At 43.8% G+C, this 13,122-nt stretch overlaps 1 protein-coding gene across 2 annotated transcripts in view; it reads right to left on the bottom strand.

Moving 5' to 3' along the window:
• NAA10 (N-alpha-acetyltransferase 10, NatA catalytic subunit) overlaps window positions 1–13,122 on the bottom strand; it is a 33,034-nt gene that overhangs the window by 3,964 nt on the left and 15,948 nt on the right. For both annotated transcript variants that reach the window (XM_033920690.1, XM_033920699.1), the window contains exons 3-7: window positions 5,052–5,110; window positions 4,639–4,684; window positions 2,987–3,102; window positions 2,809–2,853; window positions 1,518–1,602 (exon numbers count right to left, since the gene is read on the bottom strand). In XM_033920690.1, the coding sequence (XP_033776581.1) occupies window positions 1,518–1,602; window positions 2,809–2,853; window positions 2,987–3,102; window positions 4,639–4,684; window positions 5,052–5,110 (351 nt within the window). The remainder of the gene's footprint in view (window positions 1–1,517; window positions 1,603–2,808; window positions 2,854–2,986; window positions 3,103–4,638; window positions 4,685–5,051; window positions 5,111–13,122) is intronic.

Below are 13,122 nucleotides of genomic sequence, written 5' to 3'. Positions count from 1 at the left end.
TACGGTATGGGCCATCTCAAAACTTTAAGAGTTAAAAGTGATACTACACTCTTAGACTGTCTGTACCGGGCACCGTGGATGACGTTACTCATCTGTGAGAAGACGCCAACTTCTTCTCCTGGGATAATCTCAGATATCTCCTGTGAGCCAGAAAAATGGGAATGTGTAGATTAACCTCCGTCAAACCCAGAGAGGCAAGGAATTCTCCTGGAGCCACTGCCATGATGGAGAGGACTATTTCCATGGGAAAGAAGGGGACCCTTAATGTCTTGGTTACAGACTTCAAATCCAGAATGGGCTTCCAATCTTCTGTGCCTTTCTTTGACACTATGAAATATAAAGAGTATCTGCCTGAGCCCGATTCTCCTTTGGTAACTGGTTCTATGGCGTGAATGGCTAAGAAACATTGCACTGGCCTCCTTCTACAGATGTCCAGTGGGAGAGTTGAAGAGATCTGGAGGGGGGGGTCTGAGAACCCTGGCTCTGAGTCATCAGAGGAAAAACCTGTAGAAGAATGGGATCCATGATGGTCAGTTGAAAGAGTAGAGAGAACCATGGCTGTCTGGGTCACCAAGGAACTATGAGAATCATGGTGGCTGTTCCTGCTTGAGTTTGAACAAGGTGGTAGAAAGAAGAGGAACTGGAGGAAACGCATACAAGAACTTATGAGACCAGTCCAGTAGGAAGGCATCTGCTTTGAGTCAATTCAGGAAGAACTGCATGGAGCAAAGCCTGCAAGTGACAAAGCCTGCACTGAAGATGCCTTTAACGGTGGATGGGAGGACGATGGATTCTTAACAGGTTTACCTGATGGTGGCAACGAGTCCAACTGGTTGATACCAGTACCACTGATGTCGATGCATCCTCTAAAGACATGGTAAACCCCAAAAGACACTCTTGCTGAAGTCTTCAAGCTTTGAGGGTTCATGATTTTAGCGCAAGGCAACAAGTCCATGCAATGCTCCAGCCCCAAGCACTGTATACACCAACTGTGTGGGTCAGTGATTGAAATGGGCTGCTAACAACGAGAACAATTTTTAAAACCTGTTAATGGCTTCGACATGAGAAGAAATACTGAGTCAGCCAAGTCAAAAGACTTAACTGTGACTCGATGCTAAAGGCCCAACAGGGCCGAAGCCCTGAGAGGCATGGAAAAAACTCTGGAGTTTGGAGAAAAATTTTTTTTAAAAAAGGGGTAAAACCCCCACAGGTAATATACTTAAACAAAAAATGAAGAAAAAAATAGAACGCATATGGGAAGGCAACTCAGAGGACATAGATCTGAGGTATTGCAAACCAGCGCTGGGCAAGAAGGCACTTGCGGATACGCAGTGCGTGCAGTAACAAAGCTTAAAGTGAGACAGTTCACTTTGCACTGTCTGTACCGAGCTCTGTGGATAACGTCACCCACATGTGAGAATATGCTGCCTGCTTGTCCTAGGATAACTTCAGCGCTACCCTTTCTTTCTCCTCCTTCTCCCCCCCCCCCAAACTAGTAAGCAGCATTGAGAACTAACCTCATCTGCCATCTGTGTCAGATCACGCTTCATGGCATAGGCGTCCTCACCATCAGCATAATATTTAGGCTCCACTTCACTGATCCTGTGTGAAAGAAGTGTAGAATCAAGCTTCAACAGTGGCTAAAGCAACTTTTGCCCTGTAAATACACAGGGAGCAACTGTATAAAGTGTGCCAAAGCAATAAGCGCTATAATGAAATATAGTACTATAATGGGATCCAGATGCCCAATGCCATTATGGTTTACAACAATATGCCCAAACACTAGGAATATTTTACACTGGTGTCCGTGTAAATAAAGTACTTCAACAACAACCCTTCATATCTTCATACATTGTGTAATTAGATGTGGCCTCAGATACATCACCTCCTCCTTAGATAATAAATTATGTCGGGAGGGAATAACAGTGTTTGGGTGTCTTAATTGGCCTACAAAAACTTTAGTATGACCATTTTTTTTTACTTTTTTTGTAATGTTTTGAGTTTATATATATATATTTTAGGAGATTATTCTATATTTAATAATAATAATCTTAAGATGAATTTTATACTCAACTTAAGTTCATCCAAAGCTCTCACGCTCCTGGGGCCAAATGATCCGACATGTTTCGCAAGTTATTGCTTTTTCAAGGATCCCCCAGAGCTGCTGTGTACTCCACCTAACTCAAGCTCTTTAGCAAGATCCATTATGGAACACTAACACAAGTCAGCATTTACACTCCAACATTTAGGCATGCCATTTATATCATGACTAAGGCTGGCATAAATGTGTGCACCTGAATTTGGCATTTTAACATGACACTGTTCTATAACGTGTGTGTGGATTTGGGGAAGATGACTGAGCCCCACCCACATGAACACTCCCCCCTGCATTTGCGTGCTATGCAAGTTTCACACTAAGATTACTAAATATTGCGCAGCTTCCAACAAACCTGTGACATCCATCCATGTAAGGGCTAGTCTCCTATAACCTGAACATTTAAATGGCATGTACATTTAGGTGCTCACATTATAAAAGGAAGCGGATAGAGCCTGTGCCACAGACCCCAAAGTCCATGCAAAATAAAATACACAAGTACATACAAAGCATGGAATAGCATGGCAACAAATGTGTCTGAATTCAAGAAAGCATGGGACAGGCACATGTGATCTCTTAGGGAGAGGAGGAGATAGTGGATACTGCAGATGGGCAGACTGGATGGGCCATTTAGCCTTTATCTGCCCTCATGTTTCTATAAGATCACCCATCGCCTACAGCAGAAGCAAGCAAGATGACAGCACAATACTCACTGGAAGTTGAGTGTGTTGGAATACAGGTGTAGAGCTGCCCGGTTACTATAAGAAAACATTGACAAATAAAGCTAAATTGTTAGTTCAGGCTGGCATTTCCACACTCCCTCCCATCTGCTCTCTCTCACAACTTCTCTGTTTTCAGGCATCGCATCTCTCCTCTTCCCCCTTCTCTTACCTTTTGCGAACATGCAGAGACACATATTTGGCATTGAAGTTCTCAATCATAGCCCTGGAAGCCTGGTCCATGAGTTTCTGGGCCAGCCCCAACCGACGGTGAGATCTTTTCACAGCCTGAGAGACAGAAGGAATGTTGGGGAAAGATTAGTGCTTCCACTTTTTTTTATTTTTTTTAACTGCACCCTCATTAAACAGAAAAATGTTTTAGGCAGCCCCTGTTCTATAGGAAAAGTCCAATAAAGCTCTCCTCAGCTTCTGCTCCTTGGGCTGTCTGCTGCAGCTAGAGATTTTGTGGCTATAGAATGACTTAAGCTAGGTACTGGAGGAACCTGTGGTATGTGCCTCTCAGCCTGAGGACTGCTGATGAGATGTCTGAGCTGTAAACAACAATTAAGAATGGTGAAAAAAAAAACCAAATAGCTGTAAATGAAGGCTCATGGCATCATAGCCCTGGTTGTGTGATTGGTTCTGATTGAGTTGGAAGCCCAAAGAGACAAAGGTCCCGATTCTATATACAGCATCTAATTTTTTTAGGCACCAAGGAGTGCATTTGCTAATGATCCACTAGGCGTCATTTATAGAATCATACCTAGAGGAACTTAAGCATCTTAGGCACCATCAGGTGCAGAAACCTTAGGTGCACTCCCATTTATGCCAGGGTTTTCTTGGTCTAAATGAGTGCACCCAAGTTAGGCGCTGGTGTCAAATCCTGCCCCAAATCAACCCCTAACCAAACCTACTTTCTGGTAGGGCCTCAGTGTAAACGCCTACCAGCTAATTGTTTTGTTTTAAAATTGATTGTTAATGACACTTTCAATCAAGGGCGTTAAGCCTAATTGGATAATTAAGTTAGGTCTAGATCAGCTAGTGCCCAGCTGGAATAAATATGTTTTAACAGCACATGCTCACCTGCAGAAGAGTCAGTCACTGCAATAGTTTCAGTTCTGCTGAAAAGCTATTAGGGGCCCTTTTACTAAATGCTGCACATTCTATTATATACTTAAGGGCCAGGTGGCACTTAAGAGGCTGATTCTATAACTGGTACCTGAAATAGCAGGCACCTAGAAAAATGGCGTCTGCTGTATGCCAATCATTTTCAGGCACCACTTAAATCACAGCTACCAGTACCCAACAACAAACTTAAGTGCTGGTAATGTAGGCCAGGTTTTAAAAGGCCCACATTTCGGATGCCTAGGTTCATCGTAGAATCACACTTAGTATCACTTAGTGATGCCTAAAGCCAACTTCACCCCTAAACACACCTACTTAGGCGTACGGGATCACTAAGCGCCCGGGTGCTAGTGATCCAGGGAGATGCCTAGATTTTTTAAAATTGGTTTTAAATTGGTTTTTAATGACACAATCAATTATCGCGCCACTTAAAACCAATTAAAACAATTAAGTTAGTCACTTGGCAGGTGCAATCTAGGCATCTAACTTTAGGCGGAACCTTACAGAATTTCCCCCTTAGTGCATTCTAATGCCCATTAGTGTGCTTAAGCTTTAGTAAAAGGGTCCCTTTGACCTTGGCAGAAAAAATAAATGCTTTAACAGGGTCTGAGATAACAGGATTGCAACAGCATTTTAACTGGAGAGAGCAGCCTCACATCGGATTATGCATAATTGAGAATGAAGATAAATAGGCCTTACCAGTGATGTTATGTGTCCGTGAGGCACATCATCAGGATCCTCTTCCCTAACAGAGAAGCAAGTAAGGTTAAGCAGTGAAGGGGCAATGGGAAATAGAAGACAAAAGTGAAAGAAAAGGGTTTATTTTCAGCAAATGAAATATTTCTACAATAGCTGCAACCGTATCAGCAATTCTGAAACCTCTCCTGGTCAAGTTTTCCAGACACCTACAAGTAATATGCAAATTTATCTTACACATTCATTGTGCATATCCTGAAAATCCAAAATGCCTGCTGCAAATGAATTAAGCTACCATCTTATGCACAATCTCCCCCTCAAAAAAAAAAAAAGACATTTTAATGGCATTTAAAGAAGCACAGCAATCAGCAAATAAGCAGAAGCATGTTATCAGGAAGAACAGGAGTGCAACTTACATTTTAGCCAAGACATAGCCCACAATCTTCCCATTTTCATCTTCAGCAATGTAGGACAGCTGCAGGAAGAGAGGTAGAGTGTAATGGCAACAGGGATCATAGCAAACACCTTCACAGAGAAAGAGAAGCTGCACCAAATATTCTTCAGTTCCATTATCATAAAAGCCACAATCTCCTGAAGATGTCTGGAAATAAGCCCCCACATTCTTCCAGGCAATAAACAAACAGCAGCATCCTATATAATAAAAGCTTACCGGCGCATGCGCTGTTAAAACAGCGTGATCCCTGCCGCTGTGGTGTGTGATCCGTGGCCGTGTTCCATTTTAGAACCCGGCGACAGGGAACATTCTGGCCACTCCCCTCCTCCCACCCTCACTCACCAACTGCTGCTGTGAGGAAGCGCAGGCAAGCTCTCTCCATGCCCGCGTCCTTGGCAGGGAACACACCTCCCGCCCTCGCTCACCGCTACCGCCGCTGATCCTCCTCTTCAGAGCAGCCTATGATCGTGGCTGGATTTAAAGAACCTCGCAGGCCGCTCTCCAACCTCAGTAGCACATTCCCTCTGACGCATGGGATCGCGTCAGAGGGAACGTGCTACCGAGTTGGAGAGTAGCCTACGAAGTTCGCTAAAGCCGGCCACCTCGATCGCAGGCTGCTTTGAAAAGGAGCAGGCCAGAAGACACCGGGATGGAGGGAGGGTAAGAAGGGGATCAATACAGGGGGCCAGGGGGAGAGGGAAAGGAGGCTGCTTTGGGGGGGAGGTGTGCTGGGGACAGACAGCTTTGCTCTGGGGGGCTGACAGAAGAGGCCATGGAGAGACAGGGAGAGGGAAAGGGGGCTGCTTTGGGGGGAGGTGTGTGCTGGGGGCAGACAGCTTTGCTCGGGGGGGAGACAGAAGGACACAGACAGAGGCCAAGGAGAGAGAGAAAGAAACACAGAGACAGACATATCTATTCTAGCACCCGTTAATGTAACGGGCTTAACTAGAAAAATCACCAACTGTAAATGACAAAAAATAATTTGTATTTCCCCAAACAGAACCTGAATGTAAACTCAAGAGCTTCATTTTCTCTCCTCATACATGCTTCAGTTTGCAATAACACTGGCCTCGGGTTGATTTTCAGTCATGACTAGGTATTTTTTAAAGGGGATATTATTAAGCTATTAAGTGTTAGGGCCTTAAGTCATGTTATTTACCCTTTAATGCAGCTTGATAATTTCTCCACTAAATTAAAAAAACCACACACACATGGACAAAATACCGCTTAAAATCAACTGGAGGCCAGTTCTACTGGGTTTTTTGTTGTTTTTTTTTAATTCTTTATTCATTTTTTAATCTTACAAGTGTACAAATAATAAAACATTTAAAATTAAATACATCACTTGAATTTCTTTCTAGTATAACATCAAATAAATAAATTTATTCCCTTCCCACCCACCCTTTCCTTTAGCATTCAATCAAAAATATACAAATATAAATATTCTTTACTATTGATTAAACCTATAGTAAAACTTTAATTCACCCTCCTCCCCCCATTTGCAAATATACTTTCAATAGAAAATGGTGTCTACTCATTACAGTAAGTTGTCAATGGCCCCCAGATCTTTTTAAATTTATTATAATATCCTTTTTGACTAGCAATTATGCTTTCCATTTTATAAATGTGACATAACGAATTCCACCAGAAGGTATAATTTAATCTACTGCAGTTTTTTCAATTACTTGTGATATTTTGAATGGCAACCCCTGTCATAATCAATAAAAGTTTATTGTTTGATGAAATCTGACTTTTTGTTCTCATTGATGTACCAAATAAAATCGTATCATATGATAATGCTACATGATTCTTTAATAAACAATTAATTTGGGACCAAATTGATTTCCAAAAGGCCATGATAAAGAGACAATAGAATAATAAATGATCTAGAGTCCCTGCTTCAAGTTTACAATGCCAGCATCTAAACTAAACTAAACCTTAAGTTTATATACCGCATCATCTCCACGGATGTTGTGGAGCTCGGCACGGTTTACAAGAACCATCTATTAGACTTAGAGCTGTTTAACTTTTGTAATCGAACTGGGGTCCAAAATGCACTATGCAACAGAAAGAACCAAGTTTGTCTCATAGATACAGACACTGTACACCTCATCCTCCAAGACCAAATTCATGGCCATTGAGACGCAGAAATTTGATGCTTAATCTCACCACACCCACACACAACTCTAAGTTACCCTCTGCAAATGACTTAGCACTACACTTTGATTCGAAAATTAAAAACCTTAAAATCCGATACCTATCACCCAAGGAAATCATACACCGGCAGACATGATCTGGAGCTCCTTTCAAGATTTAGAGTGGAACAATTACAACAGACTATATAACAAATACTCTAAATCCTATTGCGTTCTGGACTCATGCCCCCAGAAATCATGAAAGCGGCACCTTTAGTATTTAAACTATCGTTGATGCAATATTTGGCTCATAACCTAAAAACTCATAACCTCTCTAATAATGGTCACATAATAATAACCCCAATTCTAAAAAATCGAAAATAATCTTCAGCTATAATATCCAACTACAGACCAGTAGCATCCATTCCGTTTATTGTAAAAATTATGGAGGGATTGGTACACACCCAACTGATGGATTATCTGGATCAGTTCTCTCTCCTACATGAAACTCAATCCAGTTTTAGACCGTTGTTCAGTACTGAGACAGTAATTGTGGCTATTTTAGACAATCTGCGCCTACTGTTTAGTAAGGGCCTTAATGCCCTGATTATGCAATTCGATATGAGTTCTGCCTTTGATCTAGTAGACCACGGGAAACTGCTGCAATGCCTAGACGCCATTGGTATCAGGGATGAGGTGCTGAATTGGTTCCATGGCTTCCTTATGTCCCGCACTTATCAAGTACGTTTTAATTATGAACTTTCAGATACCTGGAGCAATCCATCCGGTGTGCCACAAGGGTCTCTGCTATCTCCATTGCTCTTCAACGTCTACATGTCCTCACTAGGCACGCAGCTAACCCAGTTAGGGATAAAACTATTTAGTTATGCAGATGATTTTACGATTATCATCCCATTCGTTAATTCTATCACTGAAACTATTCCTAAAGCTTCAGAAGCCATAAACGTGATGGAGCACTGGATGACAACCTTTAGGCTCAAACTTAATTCAGAAAAGACAACTTTCTTCCAGGGCTGTGGAGTCTGAGTCGAGGAGTCAGAGGAAATTTCAGGTTCCTGGAGTCGGAGTCAGAAGTACAAAAAACTGAGGAGTCGGAACATTTATCTACCGACTCCATTTTTGAACTTGGCATACCAATCACAAGCGATTCTTTCAGCTATAGCACCCACTATATACACAGCACAAATGTTGCTAGCAGCTTCTGCGGCCTTAGAACCTCAATTAAAAGCAAAAAGAAGGTGGTGTCGAAAATGCTCATTTCTCTCAACTTGACATTCCATTTTAACGATCTGAAAATTAACCAGTGCTGTGGAGTCGGAGTCTGAGTAAATTTCAGGTACCTGGAGTCGGAGTCGGAGTCTGAAGTACAAAAAACTGAGGAGTTGGAGTCGGAACATTTATCTACCGACTCCACAGCCCTGCTTTCTTCGTTGTTTCGCCACATCCACTTGACACCAAATCACCACTATGTATCAATAATCTTAATTACCCTATCCAACCTACCATAAAGATACTAGGTGTAACTTTGGATCAGTGCCTAACCATGAGAGACCAGGTGGACTCCTTGATCAGAAAGGGATTTTTCACTCTCTGGAAACTCAGATCCATTAAAGCTTATTTCGATACAGCGGCATTCAGAACCCTAGTCCAATCCCTCGTACCGAGTCTACTTGACTACTGTAACATCGCCTATTTAGCAATTTCCCAAAAGAACATGCAGCGTTTACAATTGATGCAAAATGCAGCGGTCAAACTGATCTTTGGGCTGAGGAAGTTTGACCACGTGACACCCTACTACCGGCAGCTGCATTTGGCTGCCAATGGAGGCACGAGTAAAGTTTAAATTTGCCTGCTTCTGCTTCAAAGCACTACACGGACTTGCCCCTAAATATATAACTGACCTTTTCGACTTCTCGAAAAGGTCAGTTTTTCTTGACAGAAATTGAAGCGGGTGAATCGATGCTCAAATCCCTGAAGAAGCGCACCAGCGAAACAGGGAACCCTGTTGGATTATGCTAGTGGTGATATTTAGTAGCTGCTATGCTCTGAGTTTGTCTCCTATGGAGTGATTTTCTCCTGCTTCCAAGCTCCAGGATCAAGTTCTTGTGTTTGCAATTTGATTGAGAAGACAACAATTTTCAGATAAGTGTTTTTTTGAAAACTTTTTGAGACTTAGAATTAAGACTGTTGAAATTCACTGTGAAATTGTGTCCTCAACTTTTGGGAGTTTTTGACCGAGGATGTGTCTGCTGGCTGCAAGTGATATTTGCAACTAGCCTGTCTATATGGGTTGCTTTGATTTTCCCTATTAGACACTGAGGTCTTTTCTCCCTTAAGAGTAACACTTGGACTTGTTATCCTATATTCTTGAGGTTGTGCTATGTGGATATAGATAAATGTAAAGGGAACATGAGTCGCCGTTCCAAATATAACCAATCTGGGACATTTTCCAAGAGTTCTGGGAGGACCCAATACATACCCTGGCGTAGAATATAGGCTTGATGATACCTATAAAAATTTGGGAAATTTACCCCACCCTCCCTAATTTATTTTTTGTAGAGATACTAAAGGAATTCTAGGCCTTTTACCCAGCCAAATAATACCATTTAACTTTTTATAAAAGGACCCATGAAAAAAAAACTGGTATCATACTCATTTGGTAACAAACCACAGGCAATATCATCATTTTAATAGTTTGAACTCTCCCCCACCAAGAAAGATGCAAAGGATACAAGGTCAGCCGAAGGGAGACTGTAGGAGCTGTGCCTAGTCCTGAGCACATGGTAGCAGAGTTCTGAGCACATGGCAGAACAGTGAGTGGAGAGTGTGCTAGCAGGAAGAAGCAGAGAGAGGAGCAGAGAAGGCGGTGCTAGCAGGGGAAGAGGCGAGAGCTAACTCCGCCCACCCCTGACATCACCAGCCAAACTCCCCCCATAAAAGGGGACGAGCCAACAGCAGAGAGTTCACAGTGCAAGGCCAGCCGAAGGGAGACTGTAGGAGCTGTGCCTAGTCCTGAGCACATGGTAGCAGAGTTCTGAGCACATGGCAGAACAGTGAGCGGAGAGTGTGCTAGCAGGAAGAAGCAGAGAGAGGAGCAGAGAAGGCAGTGCTAGCAGGGGAAGAGGCGAGAGCTAACTCCGCCCACCCCTGACATCACCAGCCAAACTCCCCCCATAAAAGGGGACGAGCCAACGGCGCGCAGCCGTTCGGCGCGCGGCAAAGGCGAGCGCCTTTGCGAAGGGCCTCAAGAAGGGCATCAAGAAAGGGCTATCAACTATAGCCGGACTCCCAACTTATAAGACTAGCTAACTAATCAATTGTCTTCAGTCTTTCTTTAGCGTTCTACCAAGTCTTTAACTATCAATCTACAACTTTCTATCTCACCAACAAGCTATTAAATCTTTCTCACTAAACAGGCACACTAACAAACAGACGTTCTTAACTGACAATTAACTAACTGTTAACTAACTAACTACTACTACTACTAACTAACTAACTACTCCATCCCTCAGACCAAGAACTAACTAACTACCTCTATCCCTCCCTCAACACTTACTGACCAACACCTAACAGCCCCCACCCTAACAAACATCCTAAAAAAAAAAAAAAAAAAAATTTTAAATTAAGAAATAATAACAATAAACCTTTGTAATGGCAGGTAGGACTAGAAGCAGCAAGACTTCAATCAAAACAGGCAGTTGTCACCGAGAGCACCCAGGGGATGGCTATGGTCCGAGTACAGATGGAAGGAGAACCAGGACGGAGGGCAGAGGTCTCTGTACAAACCGAGGCCATCCCCTCAAAGATGTCTACAGTCTCAACGCAGACAGAAGTAATGGTTCAACAGGACGAAAGCCTTTTGATGGAGCTAAAGAGCCTGAGAGAGGAGGTTCAGCGCTTAAGGAGCATCCGAGACGACGAGACCTTCATCGATGGAATCATCCAGGAGCTGTCTCAGATCGCTGAACAGGAACCTGACAAGACCGCCCTGGGAACACCCATAGCATCCAAAACGGCCACCTTGAGACAAACTACCGGAATGCAGGAAGTGGTTGGAGACGCTGACTCCTGGCAGTTGGTGACTTCCTCCACAAGAAAATGCAGAGGACCTAACTCTGTCTCTTTTTCCCCCATACAGGACAGCTCAACATCGACACCTCATATCGCCCTGAGGAACAGATATCAGCTGCTACAGGAAGGTCCGGAGAAAGAGCTACAAGTAGTTGTTCAGCAGACGGTTCCAACTCCGGAATCAACAGTACAGCCCACCCCTAAGAAGCGCAGAGTGGTGGTCATCGGAGATTCGCTGCTGAGGGGCACCGAGGGACCAATCTGCAGACCAGACCTACAATCAAGAGAGGTCTGCTGTTTGCCAGGGGCCAGGATCCGGGATGTCACTGCTTGCATTGACAGACTCATCAAGCCCCGAGACCACTTCCCCATGGTTCTAATCCACGTCGGAACCAACGACACCGCAAGGAGCAGCCCGGACAGCATACCTGAAGACTTCAGGGCCCTGGGGGAGAAGCTGAGGAGGATGGATGCGCAGGTAGTCTTCTCTTCGATTCTCCCAGTGAGGGGCAAGGGCAGAGCCAGAGAGGATCGAATACAAAGGGCGAACGACTGGCTGCGAGGATGGTGCAAGGAGATGAACTTCGGGTTTCTGCACCATGGAGAAGCATTGCAAGGACTACAGGGACACGACGAGCTACACCTAACCAGAAGAGGGAAGAATGTCCTTGGACACCGCCTAGCCCGCCTACTCCACAGGGCTTTAAACTAGGTAAGTCGGGGGAGTGTACAGGCACAAACAACATACCAGGCGAACTAAAATGCCAATACATTTATGAGGCTGAGGAAAGTAGACACCGAAATTCTGGGTCAGGGGTGAGTGCACACACTTTTGAGTCGGGAGTAGGGTCACATCATATTTATGAGTCACATTGTAATTCCGGGTCTAGGGGGAGTACACACTGTAGTTCTGGGTATATGGGGAGTACACATTGTGGTTCTGAGCCTCAGGAAAGCACAAATAACACAAACAATGCTAAAGGTGTTCAAATAGCTCAAACAGGAATATCCCCACTGAGACATAACAAAAATATAACATGGAGGGCTATGTACGTCAACGCACACAGTTTAGGAAACAAGATCCTGGAATTGGAAACAGAAATAAGGAATGCCGACCTGGATGTGGTGGCGATATCCGAAACCTGGCTCACAGACTCCCACGGGTGGGACATGGTCATACCGGGTTACAACTTGCTTCGCCGGGACAGAGAGGGTAGGAAGGGAGGGGGTGTAGCATTATATACTAAAGATGACATTAAGGTCACGAGAATCTCAGATGTCCAGTATACTGGGGAATCCCTTTGGGTTAATTTGGCCAGAGGGAAGGACAAATGCTTGTATCTTGGCGTAATTTACAGACCCCCAAGACAACAGGATGACCTTGATATGGAAATAATCGAAGATATAGAAAATATCACCTTGCGTGGGGACACAGTATTGCTAGGTGACTTCAACATGCCTGATGTGGATTGGGTTACACTTACCTCTGCTTCCGGCAGCAGCAGGAGGCTATTAAACTCTATGAAAGGAGCAAGCCTCAGGCAACTGGTGTTGGAACCGACAAGGGATCAGGCAATACTGGACCTGATACTTACCAATGGAGAAAGTGTCACAGAGGTCTCGGTGGGCGACACATTGGCCTCCAGTGACCACAACATGGTATGGTTCAATATCAGGAAAGGTTTCACTAAATCTACTACACTAACCAAAGTCCTCAAATTCAAGGACACAAATTTCAAAGAAATGGGAGACTTCGTTCACCAGGCGCTACAAAGCCAAGAAGAAACCGATAACGTGGAAGACATG

Source organism: Geotrypetes seraphini, chromosome 1 (genome assembly GCF_902459505.1).
Source record: "Geotrypetes seraphini chromosome 1, aGeoSer1.1, whole genome shotgun sequence".
NCBI lineage: Eukaryota > Metazoa > Chordata > Amphibia > Gymnophiona > Dermophiidae > Geotrypetes > Geotrypetes seraphini.
This window is presented reverse-complemented; position numbering and strand designations above follow the sequence as displayed.